The sequence below is a fragment of the Gouania willdenowi genome, chromosome 12, assembly GCF_900634775.1.
Source record: "Gouania willdenowi chromosome 12, fGouWil2.1, whole genome shotgun sequence".
In the NCBI taxonomy this organism is placed as follows: Eukaryota; Metazoa; Chordata; class Actinopteri; order Blenniiformes; family Gobiesocidae; genus Gouania; species Gouania willdenowi.
The window spans coordinates 3,493,542-3,516,073 of NC_041055.1; the positions used below are offsets into that span (position 1 = coordinate 3,493,542).

General features: G+C 40.6%; 2 protein-coding genes across 3 annotated transcripts in view; both read left to right on the forward strand.

Moving 5' to 3' along the window:
• Nucleotides 1-3,502, forward strand: part of hpse (heparanase) — a 10,995-nt gene extending 7,493 nt beyond the window's left edge. For both annotated transcript variants that reach the window (XM_028463579.1, XM_028463580.1), the window contains exons 8-12: nt 519-625; nt 1,089-1,203; nt 1,424-1,545; nt 1,644-1,781; nt 3,123-3,502. In XM_028463579.1, the coding sequence (XP_028319380.1) occupies nt 519-625; nt 1,089-1,203; nt 1,424-1,545; nt 1,644-1,781; nt 3,123-3,279 (639 nt within the window). In that variant the 3' untranslated portion in view covers nt 3,280-3,502. The remainder of the gene's footprint in view (nt 1-518; nt 626-1,088; nt 1,204-1,423; nt 1,546-1,643; nt 1,782-3,122) is intronic.
• Nucleotides 3,503-4,626: 1,124 nt separating this feature from the next.
• On the forward strand, nt 4,627-21,574 carry ppp3ccb (protein phosphatase 3, catalytic subunit, gamma isozyme, b). Its single transcript, XM_028463581.1, has 14 exons — nt 4,627-5,129; nt 13,986-14,183; nt 14,269-14,393; nt 14,982-15,093; nt 15,183-15,328; nt 15,929-16,068; nt 16,154-16,231; nt 18,855-18,949; nt 19,036-19,161; nt 19,238-19,315; nt 19,458-19,542; nt 19,628-19,725; nt 19,825-19,851; nt 21,179-21,574. The coding sequence occupies exons 1-14, from the start codon at nt 5,078-5,080 to the stop codon at nt 21,346-21,348; spliced, it is 1,530 nt and encodes a 509-aa protein (XP_028319382.1). The 5' UTR covers nt 4,627-5,077; the 3' UTR covers nt 21,349-21,574.
• The last annotated feature ends 958 nt before the right edge of the window (nt 21,575-22,532 follow it).

Genomic DNA, 22,532 nt, shown 5'->3' on the forward strand with positions numbered 1-22,532 from the left:
GTATGTGTTACAGTGTGTTACCGTGTGTGTAACTATGTATGTTACAGAGTGTGTGTTAGAGAGGGTGTTACAGAGGGTGTGTGTGTTACTATGTATGTTACAGAGTGTGTGTTACTGTGTGTGTTTACAGAGTGTGTGTTACTGTGTGTGTTACAGAGTGTGTGTTACTGTGTGTGTTACAGAGGGTGTGTGTGTTACTATGTATGTTACAGAGTGTGTGTTACTGTGTGTGTTACAGAGGGTGTGTGTGTTACTATGTATGTTACAGAGGGTGTGTGTGTTACTATGTATGTTACAGAGTGTGTGTTACTGTGTGTGTTACAGAGGGTGTGTGTGTTACTATGTATGTTACAGAGTGTGTGTTACCGTGTGTGTTACAGAGGGTGTGTGTGTTACTATGTATGTTACAGAGTGTGTGTTACCGTGTGTGTTACAGAGGGTGTGTGTGTTACTATGTATGTTACAGAGTGTGTGTTACTGTGTGTGTTACAGAGTGTGTGTTACTGTGTGTGTTACAGAGGGTGTGGTCAGTGTGTCCTCTAAAGCCTGTTTGGCTCGGAGAGACGAGCTCAGCGTTTGGAGGCGGAGCTCCAGGACTGTCTGACACGTTCGCCGCAGGATTTATGTGAGGCTTTGTGTATTTGTGTGTATCATGTATTTTGCGTGTATTTGTTGTATATCCGTGTGTATTTGTTGTTTGTTTGTTGTGTATCTTTGTGTATTTGTTGTATATCTTTATGTATTTTGGGTATTTGTGTGTATCTTTATGTGTTTTTGAGTATCTTTGTTGTGTATCTTTGTTTCTTTTTGTGTGTCTTTATGTATTTGTTGTGTCTAGCCTCTGCTCAGTGGGTCAGTTTGTGTGTGCGTGTGTGTGCGTGTGCGCGTGCGCGTGTGCGTGGATTAAATTAACTACCCACCCTGTGGTCTCATGACTAACTTTAACTAGTGACCCATGATGTAGGCGGAGCAGTGGGCGTGTCCAGAAAGCATGTGACCTCAGAGTCTGTTGTCCAATCAGAGCTCAGGCTGTTGACTGCCGTGTGTCATGCTTTCTCTCGTGCGCTCTCCTGGCGTGTGCACGTTAGGTGGATGGACAAACTGGGCGTGGCAGCTACGCTGGGCCTCGGCGTGGTAATGAGGCAGGTTCTGATTGGCTCAGGGAGTTATCACATGGTGGACGACAACCTGGACCCACTGCCTGTGAGACGCACAATAGCACGCGCACACATACACATACACATACACACACACATACACACACACACACACACATTTGAATTGTAATCAAATTCAATTATAATTTTAGTTGTAACTGGGAAAAATACCAGTAATCATAATTAAGTTGTAATTGAACATGGATAATTGAAGATGTAATTGAAAAATGCAGTTGACCCTGACAATAACAAGTGTGCGTGTGCAGGATTACTGGCTCTCTCTTCTCTACAAGCGATTGGTCGGGTCTGAAGTTCTGCGTGTTGAGCTTTCCTCTGACTTTGGGTCAAACAGACGAGTCCGAGTGTATCTACACTGTGCCCACAGGAGGTACACAACTACACAACAATACAAACACAACGCTTACACCCTCTTTGTGTGTGTGTGTATTTTATTGTGTATGTGTATATTTTATTGTGTGTGTGCAGGTACGTCCGTGGGGCGCTCACTCTGATGTCGATGAATCTGAGCAGGAAGCCTGTGTCTCTCTCTCTCCCTTCGTCGCTCGCCCACGGCTCAGTTGAAGCGTTTGTTCTTCAGTCGGAGAATCAGTCACTGCTGACCAGGTACACACAGGAAGTACACACAGGAAGTACACACAGGAAGTACACACAGGAAGTACACACAGGAAGTACACACAGGAAGTACACACAGGAAGTACACACAGGAAGTACACAGAGGAAGTACACACGTAAAGTACGCACAGGAAGTACGCACCGGAAGTATGCACAGGAAGTACACTCAGGAAGTACACACAGGAAGTACACTCAGGAAGTACACTCAGGAAGTACACTCAGGAAGTACACACAGGAAGTACACACAGGAAGTACACAGAGGAAGTACACACGTAAAGTACACACGGGAAGTACGCACAGGATGTACACACAGGAAGTATGCACAAGACAGAAAATAAATACAGGAAGTACTCATGGGAAGTAGGCACAGGAAGTATGCACAACACAGAAAGTGAACACAGGAAGTACGCGCAATACAGAAAGTAAGCACAGGAAGTATACACGGGAAGTACGCACAGGAACTACACACAGGAAGTACGCACTGGGAATAGGCACAGAAAGTAAAGACAAGATGTATGCATGGGAAGTACACACAGGAAGTACATACCGGAAGTACGCACAGGAACTACACACAGGAAGTATGCACAACACAGAAAGTAAACACCGGAAGTACGCACTGGAATTAGGCACAGAAAGTAAACACAGGAAGTATGCACAAGAAGTACACGTGGGAAGTAGGCACAGGAAGTAAAGACAAGATGTATGCATGGGAAGTACACACAGGAAGTACATACCGGAAGTACGCACAGGAACTACACACAGGAAGTACGCACAACACAGAAAGTAAACACCGGAAGTACGCACTGGAATTAGGCACAGAAAGTAAACACAGGAAGTATGCACAAGAAGTACACGTGGGAAGTAGGCACAGGAAGTACACACGGAAAGTATACATGGGAAGTAGGCACAGGAAGTACACAGTATTAAATGTAAATCCACTGTATACAACTTCATTAGCAGCGTCAAGGTGAAACATGCTTTCAACATAAGATACGCCACTAAAAAAAATTAAAAGTGGATGAAAAATAAAAATAAAACTCACCACAACGTGAGCTTTAGTTAGACAGATGTAGCAGAGAATAAAACATTGTTCTTGGATAATAAAGAAAATGGAAATAATGTAAGTTGTGTGTGTGTGTGTGTGTGTGTGTGTGTGTGTGTCTGGGAGGATGAACTCGCTCACTTGTGTTTAATGGTTTTGTGTGTGTAATTTTGTGTGTGTGTGTGTGTGTAGTTGTGTATGGTGTGTGTAATGTTTGTAGGTCTGTGATGATGAACTCTCTTGTGTGTGTATCAGTTGTGTGTAATGTTGTGTGTGTAATGTGTGTGTAGGTCTGTGATGATGAACTCTGTCGTGATGAAGATGATAAATGATGAAACACTTCCTGACGTGAGAGGACGTCTACTTCCTGCGTCTCAGCTGCAGCTTCCTTCGTTCTCTATGGCCTTCTTTGTCCTGATGGACGCTCACGCAGCGGCCTGCAGCTGACACACACACACACACACACACACACACACACACACACACACACACACACACACACAGATGTTGTAACTGACCTGTCAATGACTGTGAATGTGTCTCTAATTCTAAGTCTTTAAACGTTGTCCTGTAACAGGAAGTGAGGTGAGTCTTTTCTATCAAATGTGTTTTGTAACAAATGTATTTTCTGTTGTTGATTAAAATGGTGATTGTTTACACATTTCTAATAGTTTGTAGTGTTTTTCTGTCTCGTTAGCATCGTTAGCTCTGAATGATTAGCTTCAGTAGATCTTCCAGAGCCATTGTTGTCCTCCTGTCCCCAGTAGAACCAGTTTGATGCTCTGATGGAGCGTCCTCATCCTGCTGCTCCTGTTTTCATTGTGCTGTGTTTGCTTTATATAGAACATGGATTTGAATTAAATCAATAAAAGCCTGAAACTGGTTTTTAACTGGGTAAAATGGGAATTTATCCTGAACAAACTCCAGTTTGACTTTAAGATCAGCCTCTGAACAAAGCTGAGTCATTGTTCAATCCTCCCAAACAAGTAGGAGACACCAAACTGAATGTCACACCATGGGAACCTTTGACATTAAATAGAAATATAAATAATTCCTGAAAAGTTTACTATTTATTCAGTTTATTTCCGACATGGCTGCATTCACAGAAGTTTTGTTATTCTTTTTTTTTTTTTTTTTTGTACATGCCGAAAAAGGGGACGAGAGAAGCTGTAAACTTCATAAACTAAAGATTAAAAACCAACTTTCTTTTTACAATATTTTCTTTAATGTCTTTAATCTTTACCTTCATCACAAACTGAACAAATTCAACCAAAATGAATTTTAAAACACCAAATCTTGTTAAATCAGTGGTTCACAAACTCTTTTTGGGTTGTGACCCTATTTTTACATCACATCGACTTTTTTTTGTTGCTCTAAAATGAGTTTTTTTTAAAAAATCATGTTTATACTGTTTTACAAATACAGAGTAGTAAGGATTAGTGCACAAAGTGATATTTTTTATACTCCATTATATTTAAACTCAGTTTATATGAGAGAAAGTGAAAGTATGGAATGCGGTTGTTTGAGATTGTGTGTGATGTTTTAATTTCAGCATTCATGCACTGTATGTTTATTTTTGTGATATTGTGTTTTTTTTTAGTGAAACAAAAACAAATACAATACAATTTAAAAAAATAAATAATTTTTAATCAGTAATGTATTTTATTATTACTAGATATTTCAGACGACCCCACGTCGGGTCACGACCCCAATGTTGGATACAAGTATGTGTAAAGGAGCTGCAGTAACTATAGATGACCTGCAGGGGACGAACCTCGCTCCTCTCACTACATTACCCAGAGTGCTTTGCTCTGAGCCTTGGAGTAGGAAATCCGCTACTGCGGATTATTGTAATCCGACCTGCTCTGAGCGAGACATCGGACCACTCAGATCGGATCGGTAGTAGATGCTCATCGGACCGGAATAAGAGGATCCTCCGGGGCTGTGAGCCTGTGATACCCACTGCCTGTATTAGAGCTCTTTAATATGGGCTTCTCTTCGGCCTGTGTCCGCTCCTCTGCCCGCCTCTCGGTGTCCGCAGCTCGGCTGTAAAGCGCAGCTCTCCTCGCTCAGAGAGAAGCCTGGATCCCGGAGGAGCAGCGGCTCACCCTCCGTCCCTCTCCCGGCTGCGGAGGCTCCGGGCCGGCCTGGCTCCGGAGCTCAGGCCGCTCTTTCTCCAGGCTAACGCGGCTAGCCCGCTCAGCTAACCCGGAATCAGACGCTTCCTCCCGGGCTGAGGAGCAGCATGTCGGCCGGAGAGCCGACCAAGATGTCCACCGTGGACCGACCCATCAAAGGTACGGACACCCACCGACACACCCTGACCCTGCGTTAATCACACTATGTCTCCGCCTGTGAGAGTTAGATTGGCGGTTAAAGGAGCACCTCTGTCTGTGTCTGTGACCGTCTGTCACTCATCATCACTGACTGACTCTAACACCAGTGTCTGTTGTCAGGAATGTGAAGTGGTGAGTGCTTGTGGTGGTTTTTCACTGCTTTTCCTGCTTAAACCAGTCGCTTCTTCTTCAGGCTCCACTGGGCGCCCAGTCCATCACAGATGGCCACGCCCACTCGCTCTTTACAGTCTTTTCCAATGGTTCCTGTTTATTACCCAACACTAACGTTCATGGAATGTGGGAGGAAATCTGTGCACGAGCATTCGTTTATTTCATTTTATTTCGAACGATAAAAAAAAATAAAAGATGAAAACTAAAGCTAATAAACAAATGTCAACAGAAATCTCTATAAAATAAAAACAAAATGTCCATTTCAATATAATACACGTTCAACAATGATAGGAAGAAGCCTAGGCTTGTTGAGTCCTCCCTCCATTCTTCACCATTAACAACTGCAAAATCCAATGAAATAAACCAAAATGACGATACTAATAAATTCTCCAATCGAGTTATTGAGAGAGAAAAAAGAACAAAAACAAACTAAATGCACAGGTGCCATCAACATCTGTAAGATTTACATTCCCTACTTTTAAAACATGTCTTTTGTACATTTAAAAAACAAAAAAAAAACAACTGCATTATATTCACACAATCGTTTCGTCAAGATCATTCCACAAAACCACCCCACAAAAGGAAATACACATGCTTTATGGATAGAGAGAACATGCAAACTCCACAGAAAGGAACCGCCCTGATCTTTGAACACAGGAGAACATGTGCAGTCAGGTCTGGGTCACACACACACACACACACACACACACGCACACACACACACAGTGAATGACAATGCACACGGAAGTAAAATATTTAAAATAAGAAAAGAGTCAGAGATTTTTTAAAAAAAATCAGAAAATAAAATCAAAATTAAAAACATTAAAATTTGCGTAAAAACGATAAGAGTGAAAAACAACAATAATAAATGATTTAACATTCCAAGTAACTGAAAACATAAAATTATAAGCATAAAAATGTATTTAATAAAGCCCTACAAAAAAAGCCAAACTAATCAAACAGGTTTTCAGTTTGCGTTTAAAAATCTTAATATTTTCACACCTGCGGCAGGAGTGCAGTAGAAGTAGAGCTGGGCAATATATCGAGATTCAAGATATATCAAGTTTTTATTTTTATTTTGGCGACATAGAAAATTACAATAGCACCTATATCTATATATATATTAGGGGTGCACCAAATATTCGGTAACCGAATATATTCAGCCAAATATTGCAAAAAAGCCGCATTCGGCCTTTGGTGAGTTAAAAACAAGGCCGAATAGTAGCGTGTGTCGCAATCAAACAACGTGCAGTGATTTTGAGTTGGAAAAGTGTGTGCGCGCTGCTGCAGAACCAGAGCAGCAGCTCCTCCTTTCCGCTTGTCGCTCTCCGTCGTCCGTCACCGCGTAAAAGTTGGAAACCGTCCATTTCCACAACCGAGTCCATTGTTAGCGCTGTGAGCTACGAATCTGTAAACATCCTCATTGTTTCCTCCTTACACTACACCGGGTCTCACTGCATAGAGTGGTGTAGCATTAGCACGGAGTGCTAACAGCTGATGTGTGTAAACAATGGGTCCGTGGCTCCAAGCAGTGACTAACGACACGATCGGCAGCAGAAAAAGTAGTGCAGTTTGTATTTACATATATGGTAATAAAGTACAATATATATTCCATATTAAACAGCAGTGTTTGTTTTAACTGTTAGATAGTTGGAGAGGGAGGAGCTCACATTCTAGGAGGCGTGTTAGGTGACGTCACCTGCCAACGTGGACAAAATCCAACTGTCCCGTTTAAAGCTGACTCAATAACAAGGGAGGAGGAAACAAAACTTTTTACATTCTGTCCCTCTGAATGAGGCTAAATGACGTATATGACTGTAGCAAAACCATTATAACGTGATTTTTTTTCATCATTCCTCCCCTTTAATGCACATGTTTTGTTTTATTTGAAGGCCTAATATAAACGAAAAACTTTGTTGTGCTTTTTTGAAAAGCAAAGGCTCCTGGAATATTTAAAAAATGTCATAATAATCAATAAACATTTACTTTCTTTGAAAAAAACATGTCTAAAAATGTATTCTAGGCTATTTATGCATTATTTTAAAAAAAATACTGAACAACTTAACAACTGCATTCGATATTCGACCAAGCGTTTGTTTTGTTCGGCTTTGGCTTCAGCCACAATTTTCATTTCGGTGCATCCGTAATATATATATTATAATTTATAGACCTTCCCCTAAACAAGTCACACTACAGAACTCACTCACACGTGCTGTCCCTTAGAGGAGAAAAAGCCAAAAGTGGCACATATTAATGTTAATAAATGTAGCATTTGACATCAGCAAATTTAACCGTGAATAATCTTTCTGGTAAAACTTAATATGAATTAAAACTTAAGTGGAAGTTATTACGCATCTGTTTGTTAATAAATATGCTTGTGTGGCATTTTGCATCAGCAAATTTAACCCAGAATTATCTTTCTGGTTAGACTTTATTGAGTTACAAAATATTGAGATTAATACTGTATATCGCTGTTTTGAGAAATAAAATCATATGAGTTTTGGTCCATATCGCCCAGCCCTACTAATTAATAATAATTCATGTTCTGCATCTATGTCTTAAACCCTATTTTGTATATTAAAGTTTGTGTTCATGTAGAGTTTAAGTTTATATCCTGTGCATCAATGTTCTTATTTTATTAATTAGTCGATACATTAGTTATTAATATGTTGGATAATATCAGTATTGCTAATGCTGCAACACACATTTAATTATCATCCTGTGACCCACTGTAGTCTGTGTGTGTCTGAGGGACAGCACGTGTGAGTGAGTTCTGGAGCCTGGACTGATTCAGCTGCTGGGGGAGATTAGAGGTTCTCCAACCTTCATGAAAAACTGATTCTCAGCACACTGACTTTTTTTTTTTTAAAACACGCTGAAGGACACACATTTAGCACCTTAATGGAAACAGGGAATAGCCCAGCAGATATGTAGCAATATTAGGCTAACATGATAAACTCCTAGAAGAAAGCATGAACATTTGTACATGAATTCATTTTTAATGGGATCCATGCTGGCAATTCAATGGTTCCCACTTAAAATCAAGAAATCCAAGATGGCCGCCATCCATATTGCCAATTTGGATATTTTGTCATAACTTTGGTTCTATATGAAATTGAAGCATGACTTCAGTGGCGAATTATACGTTTTAGGGTCAAGAATTCAATAATATAACTTAAAATACCGTCAATTGTGCTTAGAGCAAGATCCAAGATGGCCGCCATCTTATTGCAAATTCCAATCTTACCATAGCTTCGGTTCTGTTTGACGTAGAAACATGATCTTTTTGAAAAAATGTAGGTTTTTGGGGACAAGGATTGTCACGAAATAGCTTCAAATAATGTAAATTGTACCCAGAGCTAGATTTAGGTGGCCACCACAACACCCCACACATGGAAACTTTGGAAAGGGTGAAATTCTGATTTCTTTGCAGCCACAACTGTGTATTTCAGGAAGATCATATCCAATGTGAGCCTGGTGCATGCATAAGCAATAATCTGATGATGTGTTTGTATCATAACCTCTGGATTGGTTCACATTCTTCTATGTCAAATAGAACCAAAGTTATGTCTACATATCCAAATGGGCAATATGGATGGCGGGCGGCCATCTTGTTTTGTTTTTTTATATTAAGTGGAAACCATTTGTTTATCAGCGTGAATCGGGATCCCATTAAAAATGGATTCAGCATACTAAAAGAAAAACATGTACACGTGTTCACGCTTTCTTCCAAAAGTGAACATCTTTTTGACAATATCTGCTGGGCTCGGAAGGGAGACGCTCTGAGAAACAAACCGTATCCATGGAAACCGTCCTGTGTGTTCCTGGATCAGGATGAGGAAGCACAGTGTCTCTCCTCTTTCTCCGCCTCCTTCTGCCTGCTGGAGCGAACGTGACAGCAGGCGCAGCGTTTTAGTCTCACCTCAGATGCTGTGACTTCCTGTGCATCAGTTGCAGGTTCTCGTAGCGTCTGCGCGGGTAGCGTCTGATTGGCTCAGAGAGTTTAGAGCAGCTCAGCGGCTCAAAGCTGTGCTGGAGTCATTAAAGCTGCCTCAGAGCTGCAGGCGGCGCTTTACACCTCCACCAACGAGCCAACGCTTTCACCAGCGTTTCTTTCTCCGTCTGTTGGATTAAATCAAAAGTTCAACACAGATTTTAACCAAAGATAAACATTAGTCCAGTGGTTCTCAACCTTTTCAGCCCACGACCCCCAAAATAAAGGTTCCAGAGAGCGGGGACCCCCACTGTAGCTGAAGGTGGTTGAACACAGTCATGTGGAGACAGGACCATCTATAAAGGGGAGAGATTTTTGGGGTCCATCCATAAAGTCAGCAAAATTAAGGTCCATTGTTCTATGAATCTGTGATAACCACATTTATTTATTTATCTGAATAATATCCACTATTATCCAGGAACATTTAGTATTATTATAGTCATCTTAAAGATGTAAATCCTTGTTTTAATCAGAAATAAAATGGGTTAAAAGTGACCAAAAATGGTGGAAAAGGTGGTGAAATGGATTTTTTTTAAAAAATTAAACAGAAATTGGCTAAAAAGTTGCAAATTAGAGTGGGCAAAAACGGACAGAAAAAGTGGTAAAAAGGGTTCAAAGTGTCAATATTGGAACAATTTGTTTAAACTGGTGGTTAATGAGCATGAAAAATCATAAATAAATATATAGAGATTCTTTATTCATCCCATTGTGGGGAAATTTACTGGCATGTCGTCTTTTTTATTGAGCCAACAGAAGGCAACACACAGAAAAACCCGAAAGACACCCAAAAAATAGTGCAATGAAGATAAAGTGAAATAAACAATACAATAAAAGAAGCTATACATAAATAAATATGGTGAAAAGAGGTTAAAAGTGACAATAATAGGTCAACATGTGACATTAGGTGGAAAAGTGGTGGAAAGGGTTTAAAAGTGCTGGAAATGTAACGTTAAAGTGGAAAAAAGGCATTTAAATGCATTTAAAAAATACTCAAATATGGCAAGAAAAAGTGATGAAAATAAGTTAAATGATGGCTAGTTTGGTGTAGTTGCAGAAAAATGGTAAAGAAATAATGTCACATTGTTCAAAAAATATTCCTAATTTTTAAATTAGTGTGTCCAAAAACGGACAGAAAAAGTGGTAAAAATGGCTCAAAGTGTCAATATTGGAACAATTAGTTTAAACTGGCAAATAATGGGCATGATAAATTGTGAATGTGGTTAAATTGGCAAAAATAAGTGTTATTTATGGTGAAAATAGGTTAAAAGTGATGACAATGTGACATTTGGTGGAAAAGCTTTAAAAGTGCCAAAAATGTCTTGATAGTGGAAAAAATGTGCAAAAAAGGCATTAAAATTTGATGGAGAAGTGGTCAGAGCAAAAATATGGTAAGAAAAAGTCATGTTTGGTGTAGTTGCTGAAAAAGAGTAAAAATAAGCATAAATTAGCTCAAATTATTCCGAAAATATTCTTGTAGGCATGTGGCGACCCCCTGCCAATGTCTCGAAACCCCAAGGTTGAGAACCCCTGCCATAGGCCATGGAAAGTTCCATTAAACTTGGGGGCTTTGACGGACCACAACCTCTGTCCTCCCTGAACATGTTCATCCTGCTGCTCCTCCACCTGCTCCACGTCTGCGTACCACTGCTTCTTACTGTAAAGCTGCAAAGTTAGTCACAGAATAAATCTCATCTCCATTCTGTGTGAACATGAATTCATTTATTCAATAAACACCAAACTAATGCTAAATAAATGACTCTGAAACTTTTGTTTTTCAAAATAAAGCTCCTTAAAAACATCTCTGCTCTGTTTTAGATGAAAAAAAAAAGTCTTCTGAGGCGTGAAGAACAGGAATAAAATCAATTTCTCACTCATTTCAAAATACTTGTGCTGGCTCAGGTGGTAGTGGGTCGTCTTCTGATCGACAGGTTGGGGGTTCGATCCCAGTACCTGACTATGTGTCGAAGTGTCCTTGGGCAAGACACTGAACCCTAAGTTGCTCCCAGTGGTCGACTAGCGCCTTGCACGGCAGTCCTGTCCCATTGGTGTGTGAATGTGAGAGTGATTGTGTGAATGAGCTGATATGTAAAGCGCTTTGAGACTGTTTCAGTGGTGATAAAGCTCTATATAAAATCAAGTCCATTTACCATTTTGAAGAAATGTGTTCAAATAAAGATCTCCTCTCCTGCCTGACCTCACCTGCTGCTGGGACGGCCGTGGTTATGTGACCCTCGGGTGTGTCTGTGTGCTCAGAGGGAGGTCACCGTTTATAGAGAGGGTTTATCTGAACACACACACACACACACACACACACACACACTAGCCATTTAACTGAAGAAAAGAACAGACATGACGGACAGTCTGTGCAGCGTCTGTTGAAAACCAATAAACATAAATGATTATTAGACACAGAGCCAAGCTACAAGTGGTGAAATAACACAAAGAAGTCGCATTAAGTAAAATTGTTTTATATCCCAAGAAAGAGTAATTTTTAATTTATACTGTAAATTAAAACACAGATCAGATTTTTTTCTGTAGTTATGGGCCAATGAAAAAAGTAAAAAAAAAATGCATTTTTGTGACTAATTATTAGTGATGTGAACAGTCTATGTTCATAGCTCTAAACTGATCACATCACAGAGAGCTGAGACATATGTTAAGTTGTTTACTGACATGTTCCAGACCCAAACCATGACAAACGAGCTGGCATGTCCACCAGATAGAATGTATAGCAGATATTTATATATATTCTGAGAGTGGGTGGAGCTGTATTATTATACCACATTACAGTTTTCTATGTGATCTAGTTCCTGAGATATTGGAAGATGAAAATGGAAGAAAAATAAAAATGCATGAAAATCTACACGTACCCCCCCCCCCCCCCCCCCCTCACTAAACATCCATATCTCAAAAAGTCTTAATCCAATCAAACTAATAATTTACAGTGTGACTATTGAATATTAATTGTGTGGGAATGTCCAGAAACAGCGTTACAGATGGTAGTAAATGTTTTTCATTCCTCTGAGACCAGTCCATATGTTTGGTTAGCTTAGCATGTAGCGGTGTGGGCTAAGCAGGGGTCAAAGGTGTGTGTTTGCGTGTGCGTGTGTGCATGTGTTTGCTCACATGTTGGAGACGCCCTGAATCCACTCCATGATAATCCTGACCATCACTAAATCTGTCAGCACCATGATCCACTGATCCTTGTGTGTCTGTCTGTCTGTCTGTCTGTCTGTCTGTCTGTCTGTCTGTCTGTCTGTCTGTCTGTCTGTCTGTCTGTCTGTCTGTCTGTCTGTCTGTCTGTCTGTCTGTCTGTCTGTCTGTCTGTCTGTCTGTCTGTCTGTCTGTCTGTCTGTCTGTCTGTCTGTCTGTCTGTCTGTCTGTCCGTCTGTCCGTCCGTTAGGGGCTGGGATGAACGATTATTATTTAAATGATTTATCTAACGATTCATTTTTCCAGTTTGATTCGATTAATATCTCCCCATTAATTAACTAAAGGTAATTTATACATGTTGATTTACATCTAAAATGAAAAAAAAAAACATAAATTCCTTAACATTGCAATATACTGTATGTTTATTGCTCTTCAACTCAAAATTCCTAAATAACGTTCAAGTAAGAATATAAAAGTACAAAATAATACCTTCAGAGTCAGAGGTAGCGTTCAATTAAAAATAAAAGGGCAGTGGGCGTCGGCAGCCTGTCATGGTGTTCTTCCTCAACCAATAGAATTTGTGGGCGACCGTGGCTCAGGTGGTAGAGGGTTGTCTTCTGATCGAGAGGTTGGGGGTTCGATCCCAGTACCTGACTATGTGTCGAAGTGTCCTTGGGCAAGACACTGAACCCTAAGTTGCTCCCAGTGGTCGACTAGCGCCTTGCATGGCAGTCCTGTCCCACTGGTGTGTGAATGTGAGAGTGATTGGGTGAATGAGCTGATATGTAAAGCGCTTTGAGACTGTTTCAGTGGTGATAAAGCGCTATATAAAATCAAGTCCATTTACCATTTGAAAACACACAGGCCTAGTTTACTGAAAAATGTGAGATTTTCACATGAAAATCTCATTTTTCTTTAACTCAAAATTCCAAATGCTAATACAGAAAGTGCTTTTCCAACAAAAATAAGAGAGAGAAATTGGAAAATTAACCAATAAAGATGGGCTTTTATAATGTTCATTTTTAATTAAAAATTATAATAATGTTGATGTAAATGATTGATTAGAACATGAACTGAAAATACAAGGGTCAGTATTGGTCCCACACTATGACACGAAATGATAAAAACTATAGAAATAAATCTATTCCTGAGCCACTAAATACTGTTTTATTTCACTTATTTTCTAAATCTGATTCTTTAAAAATGTGTGTTATCACTTATTCATTCCATCATTATGATCTATATTAAAGTTTAAGAACCACTGGTGTAGAACAACTTCATGGTGAGAACCGGTTGATGTTGTGTACCCGATTGTGAGTAGAATGTGTTTTTTTACACTTGAAACTCAGATTAGCCACTCGCGTTAGTTATTCTTCTGCGCCGCCATCTTTGTTTTGGTCAGCTGATGCATCGGCACGCATATTTTGCGTCGACGTGTTGTCCCGGCCCTAGTGTCTGTTACTGTGTGTGTAATTGTGTATTTCTGTGTGTCCCTGTAGCGGTGCCGTACCCCCCTGGTCCGCGCCTGTCCGTCTCTGAGCTGTTTGTGGACGGCCGTCCTAACGTGGATGTGCTGAAGGCTCACCTGGTGAAGGAGGGGCGTCTGGAGGAGGAGACGGCCTTACGCATCATCAGGGACGGGGCCGCCGTGCTGCGGCAGGAGAAGTGCATGCTGGAGGTGGAGGCTCCCATCACAGGTAGCACAGATTCAAACTCACAACCTTCACCTCCACGTGTCCTCGCCCTCCCTCTGAAGGTGTGTGTGTGTGTGTGTGTCCACAGTGTGTGGAGATGTGCACGGGCAGTTCTTTGACCTAATGAAGCTGTTTGAAGTGGGCGGAGCTCCAGGCAGTACTCGCTACCTTTTCCTTGGAGACTACGTCGACCGAGGATACTTCAGCATTGAGGTGGGCGGAGCTTGTTGTCTATGTGGGTGGGGCTTCACATAAATAAGTTGTTGTTGGGGGTGGTGTACAGACAACAATGGCAGTTACTGTCAGCACTCTGTGGGTGTGTCACTTTAACTGGTCATCATTATAACTGGTGACTCTTTAATGCTGTCACTCAGTGTTCAGATGAAGCTCTGCTTAGTCAGTCACAGGATAACATGATGACCAGTCTGACCATAACAGCAGCTGCTCTAAGTGTGTGATCAGATCACGCACACACACAGGATCTGATTGGTTCAGCGGAGGTCAACACACACACACAGTAACAGACACACACACACAGTAACAGACACACACACATACAGTAACAGACACACACACATACAGTAACAGACACACACACATACAGTAACGGACACACACAGAGTAATGGACACACACACACACACATTTTTTTATGTATGTTTTGATTTTATTGCAGTTTGTAAGGTTTATATTGTGTTTCTTTTTTGTGTATTTTTGGTCTTGTGGTCTGGTGTTACTTGCAGTCGGTTTATAGAGCACAGTGAGAGCTCACTCAGTGTGTGTGTGTGTGTGTGTGTACAGTGTGTCCTGTACCTCTGGGCTCTGAAGATCAACCATCCAACCACGTTGTTTCTGCTCCGGGGGAACCACGAGTGTCGACACCTCACAGAGTATTTCACCTTCAAGCAGGAGTGTGAGTCTGTGTGTGTGTGTGTGTGTGAGAGTGAGAGAGAAAGCGCTACAGGAGCCCTTCATCTCTGAGTGCGTGTGTGTGTGTTGCAGGTAAGATCAAGTACTCTGAGTGTGTGTATGAGGCCTGTATGGAGGCCTTTGACTGCCTTCCTCTGGCGGCGCTGCTCAACCAACAGTTTCTGTGTGTTCACGGGGGGTTGAGCCCTGAAATCACCTGCCTGGACGACATCCGCAAGGTGAGACACATGTTTGTGTTATAATGAAGACAGCTGCCAGTTAACATCATGGCTGGACTGTACCATTGTAGATACTTTCAGAGGGGGAGTCCCTAACAACACACACTTGTTACACATTGATGTTTAACAAAGTGGCTTTATAAAGTCATTTATTGTTTGTTTTTAACAGACTAGAACAGATACAGGTGTGGCTATTTACATTTCGCTGTATTTGAGACGAGTCCTAAGGGCAACCTGTCATATTGATGTTTACTTTTGTCAATCTCCAAATATTAGAAGATAGAAAGTGTCTATTTGTACGGTTGTAGTACGGACAACCCCTGGTGCTATTGGTACGTTTACCGAAGTACACGTACGTAGTGTCTTAGGGTTAGGTTATAACCCTATATCGCAACAATTTTTAGGGTTAGGTTTAGATTGAGTCTTAGTCACGTGACCTAAACTGCCCAATGAGGGGCGCTGCGTATGGATAGAATGTCGGCATATTGATACGGCAACCATTTACGGAAAATACAAATGAAATAAAATGTCATATGTAGTGCTATAACTTTTCTGACACTGAACTTGTGTGTGCGTGTGTGTGTGTGCGTGCGTGCGCAGTTGGACCGCTTTAAGGAGCCCCCAGCCTTCGGGCCCATGTGTGACCTGTTGTGGTCGGACCCGGGTGAGGATTATGGCTCAGAGAAAACTCAGGACCATTTTTCTCACAACAGCGTGAGAGGCTGCTCCTACTTTTACAGGTGAGCAGGAGATGAGCGGGGGGGGGGGGGCGGGACCAGCCCTTGACCCCGCCTCTGACCTGTATGTGTGTGTGTGTGCGTGTAGCTACCTGGCAGTGTGTGACTTCCTGATGAACAACAACCTGCTGTCAGTGATTCGAGCTCATGAGGCTCAGGACGCAGGGTGAGTCACTTCAACTGGTCGTCATTATATCTGGTGACTCCTTAAAGTGTTCCTGTGGTGAAAATGTATATAACAAAAATGTGTTTCATCTATTACTAATAAAGATAGTGAGGTTTAGTTCAGACTGGGGGTCCATAAAAACAAACACAAAAACACATATAAAATAAAAAAAAATATGTGCATCTTATTTATTTAAAAAAACACAATTAAAGGACTTTTTAGAATAATTTTATACCTTGGGGCATAAACTATGGGGAGCTGCTGTTTTGGAATGGATATGACGCCCTTTTGTTATGTAATGATAGAACTATATGCACATTATATCCACAGGGGCCCCACAGTCATGTACATCGCTTTCAATAAATGTGTCTGCTAATTGAAATTGTTATCTTATAATTCTATAATTAAAGGTGCAGTCTGTAACTTTCAGATCCCTCCCTCCCCGCTGCTCTCATGTCCTGCTTCCAAAGTCCCTCCCTCAGAGGAGCTAACAAGCTAACGTTAACCTGACAGCAACATCACAGTAATATAACATGCCCTGTTGTGGTGGATTCTGGCAATCTGCCAAAGGCTGTAGGAGCAGCAGGGGGCGGGGCTCAATGAGCCTGTTTTTTTTTCACACAAACTACTAGTTTGATGTAAAGCTGTAAAGCTTTACATAGTGACAGCTTTAGCAAATGTGACAAAAAGTCACTTTTATAAGAGTTACGGGCTGCACCTTTAAATATGGTAGTACTTAGTTAGTTGTTGTTTAATGTTAAATTCAATAGCTGATTCGTTGTTATTTACAAAATATTGCAAAATGGATGTCAAGGGCAATTGCACCATTGTGCGATGTTATAAAAGAGATAAGTGATGGACACAACTTGAATTCCCAGTGCCACATTTTTGCTATTAACCGTGACACATTCAGACCTCTGTTACACTAATACACTGGAAAGACACGCTATATATCTATAGTGCATTTCATACACAAGGCAACTCAATGTGCTTTACATGATTAATGTTCGTGGAATAGATCATAGTTGTTCAGAACTAAGTCATGGAAATTTGGTAAAATATTTTGGAAAGGTTTTGAAAAACCAATGTGAAAATTGTGTGGGAACCCACGCTATAGATATAGATGCTTATGTACGTTTATTTCTCCTTCCCTGCATGCTCAGAGCTCAAAGTTCACAAACGTGTCTTGTTCTCACAGGAGATTTTCTCTACAAGTGTCAGACAGTCTCATAACAAAGTTCTTGCAGGTGTTCTGAGCTGGAAAAACCTCATTCCCTTCCCTCTGTTATGTGATTATCCAATAACAGCCTTCCTGGACCACTTTCCTTTTTCTCCTATAACAAATCTGTGCTGTTACTGTGTGATTGCCACTTCTTCTTTTCCATGAGAAACCTATTCATCTGTACGTTTATGTTCATGGCAGAGCTCTGTGTTAAACTCCACAAACCATATGTTGGTCCAGTTTGACTCTATTTCATTAGACATAGTATATGCTTGATTATTTCCATAACAGTTGATTCCTGTTAGCTGTTGCTAGGCAACAGTGTTTCGTTGGTCTACAGAACAATGGTGGAGTGTAAAAGCCAGTGGTTGCTATAACAACCAAAGAAAAACCCCACAAAAACATTATTCTTGCATTTCTGAGCCAAATAACAACACTTAAGTCAGAGTTATTCAGACATTGGCTCCATAATATCAATACAAGATACACACTTAAAATGACATTCGGTGATATGTGAGGATGGCTTCAAGCTGAGCTGCTATGAGAGGGATCTGTGCGCTGAGCTAACGGGCTAAGCTAACGGGCACCAAGCCAAAGTTACGTCTGAAATCTGACAGAATTTTTTCACAGAAAGTCTCAATGCAGCTTATAAACATACTTGTTCAGAGCACCATCATGTCTCTGCTCACAGGGGATACTATGGGTGTGTCATGGCACTAACCACACCCCACCACATTGTTCCCTCTTATTTCCTTGTGGCTAAATGATGACCTGTTACCTGTTCATTAGGGCGCCGTCAGGTCCTTAACCTTGTCATATCTTCTTGATAATGAACAGATATTCTTTCACGCAGCTTTCATCACAGTTGCTCGCCATATTTTTGCACTTCCAACACCAAACTACTCAGCCATGGCTCGCTTCTGCTGCTAACAACAGCTCCGTCCATTCGGTAGATGGTGAGAAAGATGACATTTAATCCTCTCCTAACATACATACAAGAGGAAGTTACACACGGAAACAGAAAAACTACACTTCCCACAATGTGAAAAGACCTGTTGCGCCTCTATCTCCCACAATGCACCATTTATTTAAAGCCACAGACTGGGCCAATCAATGAAAGTGCGTCATATCGAAGGTATAAAATCTTTTTTAAAAGTCCTTTTAAAGTGTTTTTATATAAAAAGGTGCACATATTTTGTTTGGTAATGCATTAAACACAATTTTTGTTATATACATTTTCACCACAGTTACCCTTTAATGCTGCCACGCAGTGTTTACATTAATTTACAATAAAAAGCTGATCACCAGTCAAGCTGTAACACCAGCTGCTCAGTGATTGGTTGGTGATGTCATGTTCTTCCATGTGTGCATTTATGTGTGTGTGTGTGTGTGTGTGTGCAGGTATCGGATGTACAGGAAGAGTCAAACCACAGGCTTTCCCTCTCTCATCACCATCTTCTCGGCTCCAAACTATCTGGATGTTTACAACAATAAGGGTAAGGGGAGGCGGACGCCGTGGCAACGGGCCGATCCCTTCATTCACTTCCTGTCGCGCTGATGATGCTTTGTGATGACGTTTCAGCGGCGGTACTAAAGTACGAGAACAACGTGATGAACATCCGACAGTTTAACTGCTCTCCTCACCCGTACTGGCTGCCAAACTTTATGGACGTGTTCACGTGGTCGCTGCCCTTCGTTGGAGAGAAAGGTGAGGTTCAGGGCGAGCGAGGATCGGGTTAGGCTCCTGCTGTGACCAATCAGATGTGCTGTTGCTGTCTCCACAGTGACCGAGATGCTGGTGAACGTGTTGAACATCTGCTCCGACGATGAGCTCATGTCTGAAGGAGACGACGTGGGTGAAGGTACTGGTGAACATTTTTACACTTTTAGTGGGAACAGTTTTACTGGTGAACAGGACATCACACTACTTTAGTTGATAGTTTATTGTGCATAAAGTGTGTAACTTGTGTGTTCCTCTGCGCGTGTGTGTGTGTGTGTGTGCAGAAGGAGCTCCGGCCGTGCGTAAGGAGGTGATCCGGAATAAAATCCGAGCGATCGGGAAGATGGCTCGAGTCTTCTCTGTTCTCAGGTCAGCTTGTTAACACACACACATTATGCACACTCACTCAGAGTCTGACTGTGCGTGTGTGTGTGTGTGTGTGTGTGTGTGTCAGAGAGGAGAATGAGAGTGTGTTGCAGCTGAAAGGTTTGACTCCAACAGGAACTCTTCCTCTGGGAGCTTTAGCAGGAGGACGAAGAACGTTGGAGAGCGGTAACGCACGCACGCACACGCACACACACACACTCTGTTCATATCTATGATGATAATGTTTTTTTCTCTTTTGTTTTTTGGGTTTAAATCCTTTTACAGCAACTGTAGAAGCAGAAGAAGCACGAGGTACGAAAACTGTGTGTGAGAATTTGTTTGTCTAACTTTATTTAAACGTCTCTCAGCACTGACCAGAGGTGTAAAGAGTACTTGTGTGTGTGTGTGTGTGTGCATATATATATATATATATATATATATATATCCTACTCAAGTAGAAGTACTGTTACTTGATTGAAATTGTAAGTCATACATAAAATACTCAAACGCAAATAAAAAAATAGGTAAATAAAATAGTACTTAAAGTAAAAGTTACTTGTTACTTTTACCCCTTGTTTGTTTTTAGTAATAAATCTTACCACAGTTCTCTTGCACACAGTAAACATCTCATGTATAAACTTAAAAAGGAAGAGACCAAATCTTGCACAATTGGAACTTAATTTATTTTCCACAAAGGCATCTGTATAAAATAAAAGGTTTGCCAAAATGTACAATTCTTTAAAAAAAAAAAAAAAACTAACACCAATTAATTAAATTCAAAATAAAAAAGTTCTCTTTAATTCTAAAACTGAGAAAATAACCTCCATTCAGTGCTGTTTTAGTGTCGTGCATTACATTTAATCTGATTGGTCGGCTATGATGTGACGCATTTGATTGTTGTTTGGTCATTTCATTTTTTGTAGTTTCACATGGTCTGTTGATCATTTTAAAACAAAAATAAAAAAATGTATCTGTCTCAGTGTATCTCAGGGTCTCGGCAGCATCTTTTTAGCCTCCTCAGAAGCAGTTTTAAACGGCCATGACCGGTAGTTGAACACGCGGAAAAATAGTAGCAAAAGCCTTAGCTTAGCTCCATGAGTATATCCGAGCCTGTGGTCACGTGACTGCCGTAAAGTGATGCGTTCTCCAGGTCACATGACCTGGTAAAAGACGGTCCGTCTCTCCAAACTTACATGGTCGGTATTTTAAGTGGGAAGCCCTGCTCAGAGCATTGGTACTGTCAGCGCTGTATATTGGTCTGAGGAATCATTTAAAATAACACATATGGGCCAACTCTTTAGGTCAAAAAGTCCACGATGTGCCTTTAAATCCAAGTAAAAAAACTGATTTAAAAAAAAAAGTACAAGTTCCCATAAAGGCAGCTCAATTACAGTAACATGAGTACTTGTAATCTGTTACTTTCACTTCTGGCACCGACAGTGATGCTTTGTGGGATTATTTCAAATAGTTTTTCAAATGATTTCCTGTAATGGATCAGGTATTTATTGATTTTAGATAATTAACAGATTTTAAATGTTTTCAGATGTTTTTTTTTAAATCTTTCTGGTGTTCTCACGTTAATGACGAGGATGTGAGTTCTCCTTGGAGGATTATTTAAGAATATGTTCTGTCTCAGCAGGCGAGGGAGTCAAAGCTCCGCTCAGGATCCAGAGCTTCGAGGAAGCTCGAGGACTGGACCGGATCAACGAGAGGATGCCCCCTCGACGAGACGCACAAACACACTCAAACACACCCACCAAGGACGCACAGAACAACGTGAGCGGCGACAAGAATGGTGCCGACGCCTGAGCGTCTTCATCATCCTCATAATCATCATCCTCCTCCTCGACGTTCCGTGGAGGAGCTGCACATTCAGAGCTGCACACACACACACACACACAATGCCTGCATGTGTGTGTGTGTGTTTGTGTGTGTGTTGCTTTCATTAAATATGTAACTGTAATAAAATCTGAACCCAGACTTAAAAGCTTTTAAATCACCTGAAAATGTTCAGAATAAAGAAACCGTTTGAAAAGTTCAGTAGAAATCATTCAGTGTTGGGGTTCAAATCAAAGGGGTCAGGGGGGGCATTGCCCCTCCCCCCAGCGTTCAAAAGTTTTAATTACAGTTTTCCCAAATTAATTTAAACAAAATACAATTCTTAATATATAGAAATAAATAGTTTTCTGCTTCTTTGATTCTAACATATTACAGTTAGTTTCATGTCAGGTGTTAGTTCTACCTAAGGTGTTTACAGTATGTTTTCAGTAAAATGGTCCCAAATTTTTTTAGACTTTAGGTTGGTTCTTCTGTTGCGCAATTGTTCTTCACAATAAATGGTGGAGACATTGCACCCAGCAGTTCATGTAAGATATTGCAGCAAAAATGAAGCAGAAAGCAGCTGCCAGCCTGATTTTATTATATTTAATTACATTTTTCTTTTGTACCCCTGTGTTTCAATCTAAATCTAAACTAATCAGTTAATGTATGTTCAGTAAAGAAATAAACATATAATGAAACTAAAGAGTTAAAAACCTTTGAAACTGTAGTTAATTCATTAAAAAAAAAAAAAGATTAAATAGTGAAAGTACATTGAGTTAAGAATAAATAAGGCTAAGCCGGTGTCACGGTCTGAGTTTACCTCCGTGCTGAGAATATAACCCTAACGTAGTCCAATAAACAAGTAAAACACACGTCTCTTCACTTTGAAAACAAAAATCATTTTTTATTTTTCAGTAGTGCGCATGCGCATATATTTAATCTCAGTACGATGTGAACTCAGACCATGACACTGGTGTCACGTGCTGAGATTATTACCCTAACCTAATCCAATTAACAAATAAAACAAAACAAAAAATAATATTTTTTAGTAAAAAAAATCATTTTCCGGTAGTATGCGCGCACATGCGCATTACCAAAAAATCAATTTTTGCTAAAAAATATTTTTTGTTTTCAAAGTGAACGGACACATGTTTTATTTGTTAATTGGATTA